The sequence below is a fragment of the Nycticebus coucang genome, chromosome 3 (assembly GCF_027406575.1).
Source record: "Nycticebus coucang isolate mNycCou1 chromosome 3, mNycCou1.pri, whole genome shotgun sequence".
NCBI lineage: Eukaryota > Metazoa > Chordata > Mammalia > Primates > Lorisidae > Nycticebus > Nycticebus coucang.
In genome coordinates this window covers 145,424,482-145,444,555 of record NC_069782.1, presented here as the reverse complement: position 1 = coordinate 145,444,555, position 20,074 = coordinate 145,424,482, and the positions used below count along the sequence as shown (strand labels likewise).

At 49.7% G+C, this 20,074-nt stretch overlaps 1 protein-coding gene across 2 annotated transcripts in view; it reads left to right on the top strand.

Moving 5' to 3' along the window:
* The window catches only part of HSPA12A (heat shock protein family A (Hsp70) member 12A), a 167,231-nt gene that overhangs the window by 142,462 nt on the left and 4,695 nt on the right, over nucleotides 1-20,074 (top strand). For both annotated transcript variants that reach the window (XM_053583829.1, XM_053583830.1), the window contains 6 exons: nucleotides 1,701-1,817; nucleotides 9,849-10,020; nucleotides 13,837-13,923; nucleotides 14,454-14,558; nucleotides 15,320-15,578; nucleotides 19,165-19,268. In XM_053583829.1, the coding sequence (XP_053439804.1) occupies nucleotides 1,701-1,817; nucleotides 9,849-10,020; nucleotides 13,837-13,923; nucleotides 14,454-14,558; nucleotides 15,320-15,578; nucleotides 19,165-19,268 (844 nt within the window). The remainder of the gene's footprint in view (nucleotides 1-1,700; nucleotides 1,818-9,848; nucleotides 10,021-13,836; nucleotides 13,924-14,453; nucleotides 14,559-15,319; nucleotides 15,579-19,164; nucleotides 19,269-20,074) is intronic.

Genomic DNA, 20,074 nt, shown 5'->3' with positions numbered 1-20,074 from the left:
TCTCATTTGACCAACACTGTTGCACGGGGGAATGTTTCTGACACACAGTATGAAGTGAGAGACCCCAGAGGTCCTGGGAGCCTTCCAGGTGGAGAAGAGCCATGTGTAGCCCTCAGGCTCAGGTCCTGAAGGTGTATCTGAAGGGTGGGAGGGAGGCTCAAGAGTCAGAGAACCAGGGGGTCATTTGAGGACTGTAAAGGACAGTCCTGACGACCAAGAAGAAAGAGTGGCTGGGTGAGAAGAAGTGGTTCTGGGAAAACATCGTGCCACCAGAAAGGGGAAAGGAGCAGCCTAGGGTGGGCAGGGGCTTGGATGTGTTCAAGATGACCCCACCAGCCAAAGGCGAGAGCATTGTGAGACCCCTGGGACGGGGAAGGTCATTCCAGGCCGTGGAGAAGTAGATGAGGAGGAGCACGCTGAGGTGGACCTGTGTCAGCTGAGGACCCAGGATCAAATGTTGTGGGGGGATGGGCCAGTGGCTGGTGGCCCAGGAGGCCACGGGAGGGTATGTCTGTAGGCGCTGAGGCAAGTCTGTGGCAGGCAAAGGGCCAAGGAGGCAGAGGCCTCAGGGGCCCTGAGAGGAAGAGCTGTGGGCCCTTGGGAAAATTTAGGACTTGAGAAAGTCCGTGACAAGGACATGTGTTTCAAGTTTGCCAGCAGGAGAGGAGCACTCAGCCACCTCAGGAGAGGAGGGAGGAGGTGGAGGGACGCCCGGGAGGTCAAGCAGGGGCACGGGTGGTTGTTTGTGAATTCCTCAGCTCAGCCAGAGAGGCTCCGGGGACCTGCTAGCACCTTCCAGCTCCTGCCAGCAGGGCAGGAGAGAGCTGTTGGAGGTACATATAGGAACTGGCTCCTCACTAGGGCAGGTTGGTATTTGAGGGGCCAGTGAGTTCAGAGGGAGAAGGTATTGTGAGCTTGACCAGAGTAAGCTTAGGCAGAATATCCTCCAGGAAACCATCTCAGTGGTCATGGAATGAAGCAGTGTGTGGTTCAAGGGAAGCAAGTGACAAAGCCTGACATGTGAGACAGATCATTAATGCCAGTGCCTTTCCCTGTCCCCTGAACACACTGCCTAGGGGAGCTTGTCATTCCTGTTTTGAGTCTGTTTCCTTTTAAAGAGTTTAAAATTGCCTGTCTGGCCATCGGTGTCCTGCTTAGAATCCGTCCCTTCACACCACTCATCTGCGTTGCAAAGCCCAGTGCACTGGGAATAAAAATATTATGATAAAAATGGCTGCTTCGCATTGACCCAAAGCAGAGGTGTTTTTTTTAAAAGATGTTTAAAAGAAGTTTACCGGGTATACTTAACACTACTGAAGTGTACATGTAAAAATGATTTAGGTGGTAAATTGTATGGTATGTGCGTATTTACCACAAAATAAAATTTTTATTAAAAATTTTAAAAGGCAATAAAAGAAAGTTTATTGCTCAAAGAGGAAGTTAGTTCAGTGAGAGGGAGGGCCAGACCCAAGATAACTATTTGAAATAATAGTTTTCCGTTAGGAAACAAATAAACAAAAAATGTCAGCCTGTTAATCTCCTTGTGTCCCCAGAGCTGACACTGGTGAGTTCAGGCAGCTATGGAACTGACCCTCAAGAGTGTGTGGTGGGAAGCCTGGAGTCTCAGGGAGGCCACAGGAGGCGCGCCCTTGAGGAGCGCTCTGCCACGTGACCGACATGTTTATTTTCTTTGGCTTTAGGAGCTGAGTGACCAGGCAGGTTCAGAGTTCGAAAACTCAGATGTCAGATGGGTCATCACGGTGCCCGCCATCTGGAAGCAGCCGGCCAAGCAGTTCATGAGACAAGCTGCCTACCAGGTGAGGGCAGGGCTGGGGCAGGTGGGGCTGGAAAAGAAGACAGCCTGGGTGGTGACTGTAGCCCCTCAGGTCCCTCCCAGCATCCACTAGCCCCCTGAGGAGGCACCGAAGAGGCTCCCCTAGGCAGGGTGGGCGGCCATTCCTCTGCTTCTCCTGGGGGAGTGGCAGGGATCAGGAGTTGGCTCGGTTTTCTTCCTGGCTCTGGACATTTCCAGGTCATGTTCCCACAGTGGATTTCCCGGGGCTGGGATTTCCAGCTTGGGTTCAGAGATGTTTCTTTGTGGGTGACTGGAAATGAGAACCTGAAGGAAAAGCCTTGGGAAATGTGAACATTTGAATAAGAAAGGAATAAAGATAAGGCCATTGGCCATGAACCAGGTGGTTCAGTTTGGTGTGGAGGCTGAAACGGCATTATCTGCAGCTGGGAAATAAAGGAAATATGATTGTCCTCGGCTCACTTCTCTCGGAGGGGCACGTAGGACGCCCAGAGGGGGGTGAGGGCTGCCAGCCCTGTGTGGTGGCCATGCAGAGGGCAGTGGCATGGCCAAGTGGTGTGCCAGGCACGTCAGCCAGGGAGATGGACACTCCAGTGCCAATGGCCGGCCTGGCCCTGTGGGCACCATTGGCACTACACACCAAACAGCTCTCCCACACTGTCTGCAGACTGCTTGTGCCATCATGGCCTCCCATAAAGGCAGGAATTGCTGGTCATGGTGACTGCCATTCTGGTCCCCAAGACAGAGTTAGCTTCTATTGTACTTAAACCCCTGGGTTTATGAAAACCCACCCCTGGGGCATGGGTCAGCCCTCTGTGCACTGAGAGTCAGTTTTCTGAGTTTTCAACTGAGGCCGGCTGTGGCATGTCACCAAGGTAACAGATGTCCTCTTGCCCTTGTCATCTCTCTCAGGTGACATCCTGCCCACCCTTCCCAGGGGACATGGCTCCCATGTTGAGTGTGTGTTTGCATGTGTGAGCCTTTCTTTATGAACACCCACAGAATTGGCCTTGAGCCCCAGAATGTAGTAAACAGGCCAGGGGAACCTCTCCCTTGGGCATGGCCACCAGCAGCATGCACACGGTCAGGGCCAGGGGCGTCCCCTGCCTGTCTCCCCTTCCCTGGGCTGTTTCCCAGCTCTCTCTTTGCTCTGCGCAGTGTGAGAATCCAGCTCTGTGGCTGCATCTGCCAAAAATAGATTTGTTTTTATGGGGATGAAGGAAGAGGGTAGAAGTTCCAGAAAGAGGCAAGTTCTTTTTAAAAGGGAAGGGGATAAACTGCCCTGTAGCTGTTGACAGAAGGGGCATCATGGAGCTTTTCTGTAGCATCAACTTTCAGGCAGCATCCAAAGATGGGACAGCAGGACACGGCCATCTGCAGAGACACTGCCAGCATTCTGAGTTTTCCCAGGAAGGATATTCTAGACCCATGGCTTTCCCAGCCCACAGGAAGGCCTCGGCCGCAAATGTGTGACCCGTAGAAGGGTCAGTTTTTATTTTTAGCCTGAAAAGGAAAGAGGTGCAGTGACTGGTCAGTTTATCAGGGCTGTTGGAGCCCTGGGCCGGCTCTTCTAAGGGCAGCCTGTCTGAGTGGGTGGGACAGGCAGGGTGGGCCCCTCACACTGGGGAGTCTGCGGAGGGAACCAGGCAGGGGAGGGCACAGCATCCCGGAGGGTTTGGTAGAATCAAAATAGCCCACCAGAGAGGAAATGGCCCAAAGCTCTGGTGTTAAATAGACATGGGGAATTTGCCTTTGCAGCCCATAGATTTTCCCGGCAGGCTAGGTACCTCTGGTAGAGTGTTTTTGCAGCTTAACTTTGGATGCGCTGTAATTCTGATTTGACACTTGTTTTCCACTAAGTCGCTGCGCGGATTTAAAGATGGCAGCAACCATTCAGTCATCCTTTGTTCATGAATTTATTTATTCTACCAAGGCAGGGCTCCTGCTCTCAGGCTGCTCATAGCCGAGTGGCTTGTTGAAGCCTTTCGTGCTTCTGGGTTAGGGACATGGGCATATTAGGGGCACAGTTGCTTTGCGGACTTCTCTGCAGGCTCATCAGCCTGACTTCTGGAAGAGTCCTAGGACAAAGTTGAAATGAAGCTTGGGACTCCGTGGCCCAAATCAACACCTCTCCGCTCTCTCTCTCCATCCCTCATTATTTTACAGAATAAGAAAGATATGTACCTGTGATAGTTAATTTTATGAGTCAACCTGAGTGGGCCATGGGATGCCCAGATATTTGGTCAAATCTTATTCTGGGTATTCCTGTGAACTTTTGGCTGAGTTCACAACATTCGAACTGAGAAAAGCAGATCACCTTCCCTGATGTGGTGGGTCTTAGCCAATCAGTTTAAGGCCTAAATCAAGCAAAAAGTTGATCCTCCCCTGAATAAGAGAGGCACTGTTTTTTTTCCCTGCCTTTGGACTCAAACTTAAGTGTTGGTTCTTCCTGGGTCTCAATCCTGCTGGCCTGTGGACATAAATTATACCATCGGGTCTCCTGATTGTGGCCTCCATAATTGCATTAGCCAGATCATTATAATAAATACATACATACACAGAGAGAAAGGGGGCGCTTGGGGACAGAGAGGCAGAGGGACAGAGAAAAAGAGGGGGGGTCTCCTCTATGAATTGTTTCTCTGGGGAACCTTGACTGATTCACTACCTGAGCACTAAACATGGCTCAGCCCAGCAGCTTCTGAGTGTGCTCACTGGGCATCCATCTGCACAGAAGGTGTTTGATCAGGTGGACAGCTGTTTCCTTCTACAAGGTGATGGCTGCCCACCAACCCTGACACCCAAAGTGCATCCAATTGGCCTGACTTCCAGCTGAAAGAATGAGGTAAACAGGTGGTCCTATCTCATCAGGGCAGTTGAGAAACCGCTGGTATCCACTCCCCTTTGCACAGGACAAACAGAGCCCTCCTTCCAAGCTTATGCAAGGCCTCCTGAACACAAGTGTAGAGCACAGTCATGTGAGGGCTGAGATTCCACATCCCACCTGCCAGTGGAGGCAAATGGGGCCCAGAAGCACAGCTGAGACCTGATGCTCTGCGTGGCATCTTGTGTGGTGAGAGGCAGGTCTGGAGTCCTGGGGCCTCTGCTCGGGAATGTCTGACTCTGCCGGCGAGGGTTGCAAAGCAGTGTACCCAGATAGTTTCACCAGTGTCAAGTGCTTGTTGACAAAACAGGTGAAATCCCTCTCTTACAATTTGCAGATCCAGGACACCATCTGGCCCTGTAAGAGTATTCAGTGAAGAGACAGTAGCAGAAAGAACAGCTGACCCCTCTTCAGAGGCCTTTAGAAAAGACCTAGAACTGGACTGAGGGCAGGGCAGGGTCATGGATAGGAAATAGTCCAGTTTATTTCTACAGGCATTTTGCCGAAAATATGTAACTCTAGTAGGTTCCAGAAACCTGTGAAATAAATGATGCTCCCCTATGTATGCTGATCTAACACAGAAATGCAGCTTGCATGTGCCTCCCTTTCCGAACAAGCTGCAGGGAAAAATAATCACCAGGAGAAACTGCACAACCCCCAGAGGGGGTGCAGCTGTAACCCCTTTGTAGCCTGACAAGGGGCCAGCAGAGCACTTAACTGGCCTGGCCACTTTTTTTCTCAGCTGTGGACACAGTCTCTTGGCAGATTTCCCTGGCAGATGGATGGATCGCAGGGCTGAGGAGCAGAGGAGTGGGGTAGACACCACTTCCTCACTTCTTCAGGCTCCCCCGGGTGTGTTTTTCTCACCTGCTTCTCCTGAGTGAGGCTCGAGATTACAGAGGAAGGCTGGAAAAAAGCTACTACCCCTGCTGCTCAGATTCTGGGGGCGGGGGTCAAATGGAGTAGCTTGCTTTCTCTCTGTGGAATCCCAGCTCATGTCTGCAGAATGCTTATGTTCAGTCCCCCTGAACCAGGGGGCCAGGAAACTGCAGAGTGAGGGCTGGCTAGAGGGATGTCAGGTTCACTGGTTGGGTAGCTGTCTCTGAAGCACCTTCCACGTGCGACGGGGCCAGGAGACCTGACCGCTGCCCTTAGAACACATACGTGCATCATCTCGCAAGAGAGGCTGCACACGTGTGCACCGTCTGTAAAGTTGGAGACAGAATGCGTGACGTCCTCTGCAGGGGCCCCGGGGGAGCCCTCACATGGAATAGTAGCTGAGAGGTTCCAGCTTCCACGGCAGAAGTAGCAAAGGCGGAGAGAATGTTCTGCTCCAGTTGCCTCTGGCCTGATCCCAGGCAATAGCCCCACAGGTCTCCTGAGGGCTGCCAGGCAGAGGGCTGCTGCTGGGGATGACAGCGAGTGTTTATGTAAAAGCAAAGCCTGCACTTCCGGGCTCTGGGTCCTCCAGCCAAGGGATAAACATCTGGATTTTACAAGTCTAGGCCACTTTTTACCATTGCCTCTTTTTCTTAGAGGCCACAGCAGCTCTTGGACTCCTCTTGGGGAGGTCAGCTGTGCTCGGTAGCCTCCCTGGCAGTTTGCTGTGGTACACGGCCACTTACTCTTGATGGGGAGTGTAACCTGGCCGGTCCGAGCACAGGCGTGTAGTTGCTTTGTCCTTGGCTTCCCAGATGCTGCCCCACCCCTCCCCGACCTTGCCCTTCTCCTTCCCTCTGGAATGGGGCCCTCTTCACTTCCACTCCTCACCTAAACCCTCTCCCAGGGACCAGTAGGGAAGCCACTACAGTAATTAGGAAAATTAAAGCTTTTGCTTCAGGCCATGCCAGCCCAGCTTGAGAGGGAGGGATGAAAGGGTCCGCTGAGAGGGACAGCCCCAGGTGTTTGGGGCAGACTCCCTCAGCCTCTGAGTGTCCCTTATGTAGCCCTCTCAGGATGTGGGAGTGTGCTGGGGGTGGGGGACCAGTGTCCTGCTGGATGGTCACTCACATACCCAGCACACTCAGACACCCTCCAGTCGTGGGATTTTACTCAAGGCTCTTCACTCCCCTGCAGTTCTTGGTTTGATTTTCCGTGTAAAGTTTCCCATCTAAGTCAGAGCTCCTGATCAGAATTTCAGGGACGGGGGTAGAGGAATGATGGAGCTTGTTTGCCACAGTCTGGGCCCATGTTGTCCCAGTGGCCATGTGGGCCTTGCTGTGGCAAGTCCCACCTGGGAGACTGACATCCTAGTGGGACATGATGACAGGAATGAGGCATCTGAGCCACACCACCTTTGCCTTTCTTTTCTTTTTTTCTTCTTTTTTTTTTTTTTGAGGCAGAGTCTTACTATGTCACTCTAGGTAGAGTAATATGACGTCACAGCTCACAGCAACCTCCAACTCCTGGGCTTAAGCGATTCTCTTGCCTCAGTCTCCCAAGTAGCTGGGACTACAGGTGCCCACCACAATGCCCGGCTATTTCTTTGTTGTTGTTGCAATTATCACTGTTGTTTAGCTGGCCCGGGCTGGGTTCGAACCCGCCAGCCTCCATGTATGTTGCTGGTGCCCTACCCACTGAGCTACGGGCGCCACCAATCTTTGCCTTTCTTTCTTCACCCTGACTTTCCTCCCCGGGCTCCATTCTCAGGCTCACCCTCCTGCCATGTTTACTTTCGAGTCTGAACTTTGGAAGAGACTTATGCACACAGGCCAGGCAGCATCTTCGTGGCTAATCCTTCCTTCTTCCTCACACCTCTGTGGAAGGCTGCCTGCTTAGCTCTCTTCTCCCAGGCAGTCCCTGATATTACAAAGCTATGAAGACAGAAAAAAATCCGCACACAAGCTGCCCTTCCGAGGGGCTCCTTTTGTCTTCTTTTGGATTTCTTCTTTTGGAACCCTCAGGATTGAGGCTCAGAGGTTCCAGCAGGTATCCTGGCCTGCATGTGTGTGACCATGGCCTTTTTCACTTTAACCTGAGCATCTTTGTGCTAAGGGTATCTAATGCGAGGACGTGAAGCTGAGGAGGGCGACTTTTGCCCACTGAACTGGAAGCAGTGGGAGATATCCCCAAGCATCTACATCAGTGGCGAGTAGACTGATGTCACCTATGGGCAGACCCAGCCTCTTCCACCCAGGGACTGAGCTGATGGGCATGGACTCTGGCCACTAGGGGTTCACCATGGATGGTGCCGAATACGGTGTGGCTCTCACCTGGTTTTATAAAGTCTGTCTTACCAAAATGGTCCTACCATTTCTGAGGCATTTTGTGTTTTCAGTCACCTGCTTGCTGGTAGAATCTCATTAAGACAAAATTAGCTGGGTGTGGTTATCGTGGAGAACTTCAGACAGCGCATCATTTGATACTGTCCCAGAGTAAATGGGTAAACCCAGTCAGAAGGTCTTAGAGGTGCTGAGGATTCTGTTGGAAATACACAGGCCTGGGCCCACCATGGCAACCAGAATTGCTAAGAGCAGGGGAGCCAGGAGTGGATGAGTGTGCAATGGTCTGCAAGGTTTGGTGCCTTGAGCAAGACCCTGCTGGTTTTATCTCTGAATGACTCATGTCCCAAGAAATCCCTCTATCCTAGGCAAACCAGGACAGCGGGTTACCCCAGATCTCTGGGCTTTCTTTCTTTTCTTTTTTTCTTGTAGAGACAGAATCTCACTTTATCGCCCTCGGTAGAGTGCCGTGGGGTCACACAGCTCACAGCAACCTCCAACTCCTGGGCTTAGGTGATTCTCTTGCCTCAGCCTCCCAAGTAGCTGGGACTACAGGCGCCCATCACAATGCCTGGCTATTTTTTTTGTTGTCGCAGTTTTGGCTGGGGCTGGGTTTGAACCCGCCATCCTTGATATATGGGGCCAGTGCCCTACCCGCTGAGCCACAGGCTCCACCCAACTTTCATTTCTTTATATGTAGAGTGAAGGAGTTGGACAAAGGTCACTGAAGGTCCTTTGCATTCCTAATATCCTCACCCGAATCCCCTTCTCCTCCTTGCCCAGTGATCAGACCTCCGAAGCCCCTCTGCCTAGGACTCTAGGCTGGCTCCTTCTGGTGTGTGTGACGTTAGGAGACCTTCTATACCTGGTCTACAGGAAGGATCACAGAACCTCAAGGGGCTGGCATGGAACTGGGGCTGGGGTCTCCTGCAAAGGAAGGGGCATGATGGCACCATGCCAGCAGCACAGCAGGGGCAGGAATGAAGTGTGCTTCTGTCTGCTGCCATGCTGGTGACCAAGAAAACCCTGGGCACCTGAACAGCTCCTAGACGCAAGTGAGACCCCGTACTCCAGCTCAAGGCCATGGGAAGGGGCAGGGCCCAGTTAGAGGTCAAGCCAGGCTGGTGTCTCTGAGCAGCCTCAGAAGGGTAGTCCTGAGGCCTTAGATGGGTACCTCGGGACTGGATTATAAAAGGGATATTTTTTATTATATGTGACAGATATGCATACTAGAAACTCTTAAAGGATAAGAGTAAGGGTAAGGGTTTTGAATAAGATACCTCCTAGCTGACTTTCAACCCACACTGTAGAAAATAAGGGGCTACGTGGGATTCCAGGAGTGGCTTCCTCCGGGAGTCACTGCTCATATGTCACCCCCAGAACTCTGGAGATAATGGGTCAGATTTCCATACAGCAAAATCAAATGTTTGCCTAGCTGAGGTCTAGCAAGGGCCCATTCGTTTTCAAGGCCACCAAAGATTGGGGTTGGCTCTGACTTGGTCAGGCCATGTGGCACATTGTAACTGGGGACAGATCATCTGCATTTCATTCTGTGCTGGAAAGCTCTGGGGCCTTTGCAACTCTGTCCCTGTACTACTGGAGCATTGAACCCCATCTGCACACCACAGTCCATGTTTTCCTTGGCCTCTTGTGCCTCTCAGTTCTGGGCCACGCCAGCCCCAAGTGTAAGAGGCCCCATGGCTGGAGAGCCTGGCGTATCCTGAGGGTGCCTGTACATTTCCTTTGGCCACCGTGAGGTGTTTGGGTTCCTGGCTTGGGGTCTACACCCAAGCACCCCGATGTTAAGCTCTGCAGAGCACTGTGTAGGGAGTGCCCCACCGAGCATGAGTGTGCTCCTCCTTAGGGATGGCAGCCCAGGCGCGGGTGTCCTGCTGGAGGATCCTGGATCCCAGCCCCAGTTTCTGTCTTCCAGGCAGGCCTGGCCTCCCCGGAGAACTCGGAGCAGCTCATCATTGCCCTGGAGCCCGAGGCGGCCTCCATCTACTGCCGGAAGCTGCGGCTGCACCAGATGATCGAGCTGAGCGGCAAGGCGGCCGTCAATGGGTACAGCGGCAGGGACACAGTAGGAGCTGGGTTTGCACAGGGTACCTCTGCTCTCTCTCTCGCCTCCTGCTCTCCCCCACCTGACCCCTGGATGTTTCTCTACCTGTGATGATTTTTAAGGCACTTGGTGCTGTAATGAAGAATCAAGATACTCCAGGAGGAAGTTGGCTTTCGGCACCTCTGTGCTCAGCCCTACACCCAGCCCCTCTCATGGGCCCCCATAAACTAAGCAATGGTTATCCTGGCCCATCATGCACCAAGTTCCTGGTGGGGGGGCAGCCTGAGGGAGGATGGCAGGGGTGGGGGTGGGGAGACTCCCCTCCAAGAACCTGAGGGGGCAGCCTGAGAGCAGTTCTTGGCCTTGCATTTTACTAGACTCCTAATCTTTCCTGTCTGTTAACTGATTCCTAATCTAATTCCATTTGCCTGTTTTTAATTCCTTTATTAAGACTGTTGATTTATTGCTGACTCATTCCTTGGGGCCACTTCATGTGTGATGAGCTCATTATGTGTTTTAGCTGAGAGTTTAAAATGCAGAAAGACACAGGCTGGCTTTTCTTGACCTGAGTGATGTTCATTTAACTGTGGGGAGAAGCCCTGGTGAGGGAGACCCGGGATGGGTATTTTAAGGAGGTTTTTCTCTTTAATAGTTACCTGCATGCAAGCTAGTCTTGGTCACAGAACTTCATTTCACACTATCCAGGGCTCTGGGGGTCTGTCTAGGGCTACAGGGTTTGCAGACACCTAAGGTCAGGGTCAAAGCATCCACTTGAGCATGAGCAGGACAGGGGAGTGCTGTTGCTCTGAGCGCTCTGCTCTAAGTTCTGTTCCCAGGTGGAACAGAAGGCAGATGAAGGCAAATACCCACCTGTCACCCCTCTCCCCAGTCCGAGGAAGAAAAGGAAGACCTCAGTGAGGACCTTTGCCAAGTGGTCCTAGCCACAAACTTGGCTGGAAGTTTTCTTTGGTTCTCACACCCAAAGCCTGTACCTGCACTTCTGAGGCACTGGGCCCGGCTCACCCCAGGCATAGATGTACATTGTTGCCCAGTTGGTACGAGGCCATCTCTTTCAGGCTTCTCCTATTCCTTTTCACAGGGACAACTCTGCCTCAGACGCACCTCTGTGCATTTTAGTCCTAAGATTTAGTAATCTGTGAACCTCAGCCCCTAGGCAGTGGCATAAGATTTCCATGTCACCTGGCTACTGGATCACCTTGCCCATGGCTATGTATTATTAGTGCCTTGGGTCTGTCTGGTTTACCCAGAATGAATGAAGAGAAGCTTCCATTTAAATCTGAACATTCGATTTGTTCCATTTTTTTTTTTTCTTGAGACAGAGTCTCGTTTTCTTGCCCTCAGTAGAGTGCAGTGGGGTCACAGCTCACAGCAACCTCAAACTCTTGGGCTTAAGTGATCCTCTTGCCTCTGCCTCTTAAGCAGCTGGGGCTAGAGGTGCCCACCATAAAGCCTGGCTATTTTTAGAGACAGGCTCTTGCTCTTGCTCAGCATAGTCTCAAACTGAGTTCAGGCAATCCACCTGCCTCGGCTTCCCAGAGTGCTGGGATTATAGGAGTGAACCACCATGCCCTGCCTTCGATTTGCCCTTTTCTACTGAGGCTCATCCTCCCCAAGGCTGGCCTCACAGCTGGCCAAATGCATCATGTTTTAAATACTCAGGACGATATTTTATATTTAAATTTCTGAATTCATTATTTTCACTGGGAAAAAGAGGGATGATTGGGTCTGTCATTACATACTTGATTGCCAGTCATGCATAAACAGAAGTTCACATCAATCTAGCATAACTCTTCTTAACTTTTTGCAACTGTTAACGCTCGCATTTAGGGGTGATCTGTTTTTGAACAATTGCCTTCCCTGAGAGCTCAGTGTTTGGTTTCCTTTCCTTAACACATCATGTCTCCCCCACCCCCCACTCAACTGCTCTGTGTCTATGTTCTGTGTCTTATGGAATTTGCTTCTGGCTCCGTGTGCTCGAAGAATCTTTGGTTTTTGAAATCCTCAAATTGTTGGCCATCATGACTCCAAAGGGCTGTGAGGCAGGGGCTTGGTGTCAGCCTCACTTTACAATGTGAACACCTCTCATCTAGGCAGCTGGGTGCTGTCTAGGGCGAGCCTGGCAGAGCACTGAATCAGGAATACCTGAGATGGCTCAGATGCTGTGTGGTTATCAATGCCCAGTGGATGCCACTGGGGAGGGATGGGTCTGCTGCCAGCATCGAAAGGTTTGCCATGAGTATTATTTTACTTCTGAAGGATTGGATAAGATCAATAAAACATATATTTTTCCACAATCCTGAGCTTATTTTGCTTGGAAAGTGGGCTCATTTTTTGAGAGCTCAGTACAAAATTTGATGAGCCTCTTTTGGCTGTGTTTTGTGAATGCCATTTTGTTAGCCATCTAGATGGATTTAGAAAACCATCCAGCCCTTAGATTACAAGGTCTGTACCAAGCTCATCTGGCGCTGGTGCTGGGAAAAGGAGGGAGGCCTAGAATTTGGGGAGCTGCCCCAGGCCTGCAGGCACTCTTTAATCAGGGGACACCTCCCTCTCCACTCTAAACCAGGCCCTGAAGAATTTGGAGCTGGCAGGGTGTTTGCCATTCTAATCCCCAGAGAAGAGTGTTTTGTAAACACTGTGTTCCTTGCTGAAAGAGGCTGGCAGGTCAGGGGTGCTTCATTGGATAGTCAGCAATGAGGGGTTTGTAGGGCAATTCAAAATCAGCAGCACCAGCTTAGGGACTGAAAAAAAAAAAGGGAGGTGGTGGGAGGTCAGCAGGGTGGTGGACAGCAGGGCTCCATGGCATCAGGGACGGCTCTGTTGTTCACAGTAGTGTTGTTTGTTGAACACCAGGTCTCACACTGTGTGCTGTAAGTGAAGCAGTCCCTGCTCTGCCCACGAGGAAGTCCCCTAACTGTTATTATTCCCACTTCATGGACGAGGAAACAGGCTCAGAGGGGTTAAGTGATTTGCCCAAACTCCCACCTTGGCTGTGTCCTGCTGCTTCCCAGCCCCTCCCCACTCTGAAGATCCCGTAATTCCGCTCTTTCAGACTTGCCCGTGAACTGTGAGCGAGGGTCTGGGGTCCCAGCGTTCATTTCAGGCTGCCAAGACGGGAGTCGTGGGAACTCCAAGTCCCGTAACTTCTCCCGACCTGGTTTCCTCCTGAACAGAAGGACAACGATTTGTGCCTTCTCCGCCCCACCGGCGTCCCCGCCGCTCGGCACTCCAAGCCACCGCGGGGGCTGTGGCCCTCAACAGAGGTTGTCCCTCGGCGCCGGCGCGCGGGCCGGTGCGGGGCTTCGAAGGGCTCCGAGCTCGGGGCGGACGCGCCACCTTGTGGCGGAAGCGTGTGTTGGCCTCAACAGGGTCAGAAATGGCTCCCGGTCCCTTCCCATGCAGAAGAGGAAAACACACCCCACATTCCTCGAATCAGACAAGGTTCCTTGACGTAAAATTGTCTCACTGAGAGCGCTGCAGGCTGCTTGGCAGACAGCTTCCTCCGCGGGGCAGCAGAGCTGGGAAACCGGCTTATTTTATTAACCCATTCCCCAAAACTTGTCACGGGAGGAACGGGGTCTCAGCAGCGTGGGTTTGCGCCCACGCCGGCCTAGGCTGCCAAGTGGATGAATAGATGGAGGCCGGTGGGAATAGCTACTTTCTCTCAGAAGAGCTGGCTCTGTTATTCCTGACACTGCATTTAGTTACTCATTTTGGTCAAGTGTCACTAATGCTCCATCCCTAAATCTCCTCGTGCTGTTGCCTCCACTGACTGCAGACGACTGTCCGCGTTTTCGTGCTTTCTTACCCGTCGTCATTTTCTTTCTGTGGCCACTAGCTAAGGAACACACACGGCGAAACCGGCAGAGTCGGACCTTTTTGGTGGAGAATGTCATAGGAGAAATCTGGTCCGAGCTGGAGGAAGGTAGCGTCCTTCAATGTCCTTTGCTCTTCCTGGATTTTTGTGTGTGTGTGTGTGTGTGTGCTGCTGCCAAAAATGCATTCCCATGTGTCCCTTTTGCACTTTTGGAAAATGTTTAAATCAGTTGGTTTTAAAAACCACTCTTTGGGAGCTGTAGTTTTGCATGTTGTAAAACCGTGTGTAGAATCTTCGGAAGAAAGGTGGGACTCGGATCCACAGTTCCAGAGAAAGACTTGTGTTAGATAGCAGGTAAGGTTAGGGTGCTGTTCACGTGGCAGGAAGTTGCCCACTGGTATGTGCTGGGTGCCCAGAACTATGTGACTTTTAAGAGTCACTCATCTGGATTCTCCATCACCCATGCCTAACCGGCCCTCCTGGGCAGATATGGTTGCCTTCTCTTAAGTGATGAATAACCCCCAGTGCTGCTAAACATGTACTAGTCACTTAGCTGAGTACATCTAGTTGCCACCTACGAGCATGTTTCAGGTGGTGTTGATAAGTAGTCTGTGTACAAGATGTCTTTTTTGTGCCAGGTGACAAGTATGTGGTTGTGGACAGTGGCGGTGGCACCGTAGACTTGACAGTCCATCAGATACGGTTACCGGAAGGACATCTTAAGGAACTGTATAAAGCAACAGGTGAGCCCCTGCACAGTGAATTCCCCACACCTGAGCCATTTCCTGGCAGTTCTGTTTCACTGATTTCAGATTTCTCTCCGGGTTCCATTCTCAGTGCCACTAGCACGTGGGATTGTAGGCGGGAAAGGGTACTAAGGCCTCTTTGACATTGGAAAGCTAAATGCAATTAGGTGTTCTTTATGACACAAACCACCATGACTTGGGTTTTGGCTTAACGTGAGCCTATTTCAGTTCCTAGCCAAGAGAGTCTGTTTCTGAAAGTTCTGGTAGGATGTGATTGTAATTTGATGTTGCCTACAACTTAGTACTAAGGTCAGGATACCTCGTTTTGAATCAAGATTGCCATACAAAAGAAAGTGTTCTTTCTCTTTGAGGGAGAGAATAACGAATAATTAGTGGATCGCACAGGGCCTAGAGGAGGCCTGCTGATTTTCCAGACCCTGCCTTTGGATTTCTTGGATGGGAATACCAGGATGTTCATTGTTAGATAAAATGTTGATTTTATTTAAAATCTAATTGATTTAAAACAGATGGTTGAAGAGAGATTTCTGTAGGAAAAAGTTTCTCCATATGGAATAAGAAGAACCTAAGGGTTTTGAAGTGTAAGTAAAAACTTATAGCTATAGTCTGCTTGCTGAGTGGGTCCGAGGTTGTGTGACTCTGCGCTTCAGAGATGAATACGGGGTAGGCCCATTTCTCAGAGGTCGGACTCATCTTCTAATGGTTCGTAACATCATGTTCCCATTTTGTTCTCCACTCAGGTGGACCCTATGGATCCTTAGGAGTAGATTATGAATTTGAAAAACTTCTGTGTAAAATATTTGGAGAAGATTTTATTGAACAGTTCAAGATCAAGCGGCCCGCAGCCTGGGTTGACCTGATGATTGCATTTGAGTCTCGAAAAAGAGCAGCTGCTCCAGATCGAACTAACCCGCTGAACATCACCCTGCCCTTTTCATTCATTGACTACTACAAGAAGTTCCGCGGGCACAGCGTGGAGCACGCCCTGAGGAAAAGCAAGTGAGTTGGGCTTACCTTTGGCTCAGGGCCTTCTGGGGTGGATTATGTCAGTGAGAGAAGGAAGGGGGACTCTGAGTTTCAATCCTACACACTTGTTGTATGACCTTGGCCCAAGGACTCAACTTCTCCATTCCATAGTTTTTTTAATCTGGAAAATGGGGATAATAATTACACTTACCTCTAAGGAATGTTATGAGGGTGAAATGAATTCAGATCTGTTAGGTGCTTAGCACAATGCCTGGGACCTGGCAATTATCTGTGTTTAATTAGTATTTGCTAAAAATAAAATAATAATAATAAGCTTTATAAAAACCGGGAAGTTGAATTTTGGCTGCTTCTGTATGTCCTGAATCTAGGAGAGAACTGACATATAGTAGGTGTCGGGAACTGTTGAGTCTCATGGGAATCTAAGTTTCCTGCTGAGTTACTCTGAGTCCCTTGGCTGCAGGAAGGAGTTTATTTTTCAGCTTGTTGCAAAATAAGCATATTTGGAAGATAGTTTAAAGCTGAATTTTAAAATAATAGATAAAAATCGTAGATTTATCCTTCATATTAACCTGGATGGAAGTGGAAGACATTATTCTTAGTAAAGCATCACAGGAATGGAAAAGCATGAATCCTATGTACTCAATTTTGATATGAGGACAATTAATGACAATTAAGGTTATGGGGGGGGAAAGCAGAAAGAGGGACAGAGGGAGGGGGGTGGGGCCTTGGTGTATGTCACACTTTATGGGGGCAAGACATGATTGCAAGAGGGACTTTACCTAACAATTGCAATCAGTGTAACCTGGCTTATTGTACCCTCAATGAATCCCCAACAATAAAAAAAAAAAAATCGTAGATTTATAATAACCTTACAAATTTATTTGATATATATATATATCCATAGTGAAATGATTACTATAGACCCAAACACATTTACATACAGCTAAATTCTCATAATTTTTTCTTATAACCTTTTCTTTTTTTTTGAGACAGTCTCAAGCTGTCACCTTAGGTAGAGTGCTGTGGCATCACAGCTCACAGCGACCTCAAACTCTGGGCTTAAGCGATTCTCTTGCCTCAGCCTCCCAAGTCACTGGGACTACAGGTGCCCACCACAATGTCTGGCTATTTTTTGGTTGTAGTTGTCATTGTTGTTTGGCAGGCCCGGGCTGCATTCGAACCCGCCAGCTCTGGTATATGTGGCTGGTGCCCTAGACGCTTGAGCTACAAGCACCGAGCCTTCTTATAACCTTTTTATAATGGAATATTTTGAACTTCTTGTAGAAAATATTTCTACTTCTTGTAGAAAATACCCATCATCCAGCTTCAACAATTGTGCATTCCTATCCCATCTTAATCCTCCAATGATTTTAAAGCAAATCTCAGGTATGTTATACTCTAATGCACAAATGTCAGTATGTAGCTCTAAAGGAGATAAATTTTAAATCATAACCATAATACCATTATCACACTTAAAAATGAATGATTCTTCAATGTCATCAAATATTCAAATAACATCAATATTTTTTCAGTTGTCTTGCAAATTTTGTTTTCCATTTAAGTCAGCATTCAAATAAGGGCTGCACACAGCAGCTAAGTGGTATGCCTCTCAAGTCCCACTTGATGCATGGGTCCCTCGCCTGTTTGGCTCCTTCACAATTTATTACATTCTCGCACTGGTAGTTTGTCCTGTAGAGTTTCCTACAGTCTGGGTTTTGCTCACTGCATGCCCACAGTGTTAGTGTTACACAGCACATTCTGTCCCCTGTGTTTTTGTTTTTGGTTTGTTTTTTGTTTTGCAAATTGGCAGATTAACTTGAAGATTCCATCAGATTCGAGTTTGATGTTTTGGCAAGTTGGACTCTTTGGCAAATCTGCCTCATAGTCTTTCCTCCTACGGTGCATCACCTCCCCGGGACACGTCCTGTCTGCTCATCTCTCCTTCCATCATGATCTCTGCCTGGATCCATGGATCCCTGAGATCAGTTAGGGCAGACACATGGTGGTGGTCTTATCCTATCCCTCCTGTTCCTTCATTTATTTTAGCTAGAATACTTCAATAGAGAATCTTTTCTCCTTAGAGGTTTGGTTGCCCTGAAGTACAGTTCATATAGAAAAGACAGGATAAATGGTCGTTCCCCCCACCCCGCCATTTACAAGTTAAAAAAAAAGTTATTTCCTAACAACCTCCAAAGTGGTAAGGGGTTTTCTTTTTTCTTTTGCAAGGGTACGAGAGAAATGTCAATAAGAATGAATGGATTTAAGCCTATTTGATATACTTTAAACCATGGCAGTTATATTCTTATTGACACTCAAGTTGTCCCATCTTGGCCTGAGGCCAACTCAGGGTGGCTCTGAGTCCCTTTGACATGACACAAATGTACCGTCCTCCTCATGACACAAATGACATGACACAAAGACATGACAGTGTCTTTGCCATCTGATATGTGAAGACACTCCTGGCTTAGCATGTACCATGCCTGCTTCAGACCTGGAGTTGGTCTTTGAGTCCTTTTAATGGGAAACAAAGTAGACTTAATTCCAGGTCTTTTTGGCTTTGGTGCAGTGTCAACCTGGACCCTCTTGTGGGCTTACATTCTCTCTGCCCTGTTGGTCCCCCACAGAGGGCACCTGCATGATTCTGGGGCCACTCAACATTCCCACCAAGGAAGCTGACCGTGCCAGTCATGGGATCACTCCACTCCATACCGTGTTGACCTTTGGGGAGAGAACTCCTGTTCTGGGAGACCTGGCACCATCTAGAACACATCACTGGGAAGCAGCTGGTGTGTGCTTTGCATCAGGGACAGAGATACCATTTGCTTTGCCCTTTTGAACTTTAGATCAGGTGGTGTACACACCATGGGTTTGGGTGACAATCAGGCCCTGGCATTTGTTTAGTTCCAGAAAGTTTCCAGAGTGTTTTCACAGACATGGTTTTTAAAGTAATCTTCACAACAACCCCTTTAAGGGAAGTAAGGGACCTGTTATTGACTTCCAGACATGAAGACGGGGCTCAGAGGACAGGGAGGCCAACCTGCCTGAGGGTCCCGTAGCTCCTGGCGGGGGGTGGCTAGACCAGAGCCCCACAATCCCAGCTTCCTGCCCAGGGCTCTTTCTGCTCCACACCACCACTTCTGGACATGCTGCCACTTTGACAGAGACACCACGAGGTCCATCCAGTAGGAATCAGACTGATCTCTGTCTTGTGATAGGTGCCTGCAGGGCTGAGGACATGCATCTGGGCACAGATGTTTGTAGCTTTATGTGGCAGTACAAGGAACATGTCATGGGAGCCTTTACCAGGCTGGCTTCCAGCTGTCGTTGCACTTGCAATGTGGTGCTCCGTAGGCGACAGAGACCCTTCATTTATCTCCTTGGGAAAGTCAGCCACAGCCAAACGCTACCTTTAGCTTTCAAGCTCCTCAAGGTTCGGACCCTGGCAGTTTAGGGGATTCCCAAGGGTGCCTTTGACTTTTAATCCTTTTACGTCCCCAGCATGTGACAAATGTCCTGCCAGGGCTCCTGTTTCTGCAGAGAAGCCTGAGTCTTGTACAGATACTCACTGCTTGCTCCTCTCTGTGCCGTCCTCCCACAGTGTGGATTTTGTGAAGTGGTCCTCACAGGGAATGCTGAGGATGAGTCCAGATGCCATGAACGCCCTTTTTAAGCCGACCATCGACAGCATCATTGAGCATCTCCGTAAGTATCCGCCAGGACTCGGCCCCTTTGGGGACTGGCTTTTCCAGCATCTCCAGCCTGTGTTTGTATAGTTGGGTTGGCAAAAGGTCCAGGCCTGGGAGCCACAGGCCAAGGCCCTGCTGGATTTTGCTGGGCACAGGTTCTGAGTCCCTGTCCTCGGGCCCTGCAAAGCCGCCCGGAGCCTGTCTCACCTGAGCTTTCAGTTTACCCTCAGAAGTCAGAGAGTTGGAAGCTCTAAAGTAGTGGTTCTCAGCCTTCCTAATGCCTCCTAATGCCACGACCTTTTAATACAGTTCCTCATGTTGTGGTGACCCCCAAGCATAAAATTCTTTTCATCGCTACTTCATAACTGTAATTTTGCTACTGTTACGATCATAATGTAAATATCTGATATGCAGGATGTATTTTCATTGTTACAAAGGGGTCATGACCCATAGGTTGAGAACCGCTGCTCTAAAGCAATTGATCTGAAAGTTAGGAATCCTTACCCTGCTAGAGGAGCAGGGACTGCTGCGTGACCCAGAGGGAAGCTGTTACCCTGCTGCATGGGTGGCTCTCTCCCAGGGACACGCAGCACACTCACTGGAGACCTTTACCAGCATCCAAGCACTTCCTCTCCAATCCACTTCCCACCCCTCACCAACCAAATCAGATGGGATTTTTTTTTTTTGCAGTTTTTGGCTGGGGCTGGGTTTGAACCCACCACCTCCAGCATATGGGGCTGGTGCCCTACCCCTTTGAGCCATAGGCACCACCCAAATCAGATGGGATTTTTATGAAAATCCAAGCATTCTACTTATGACAGC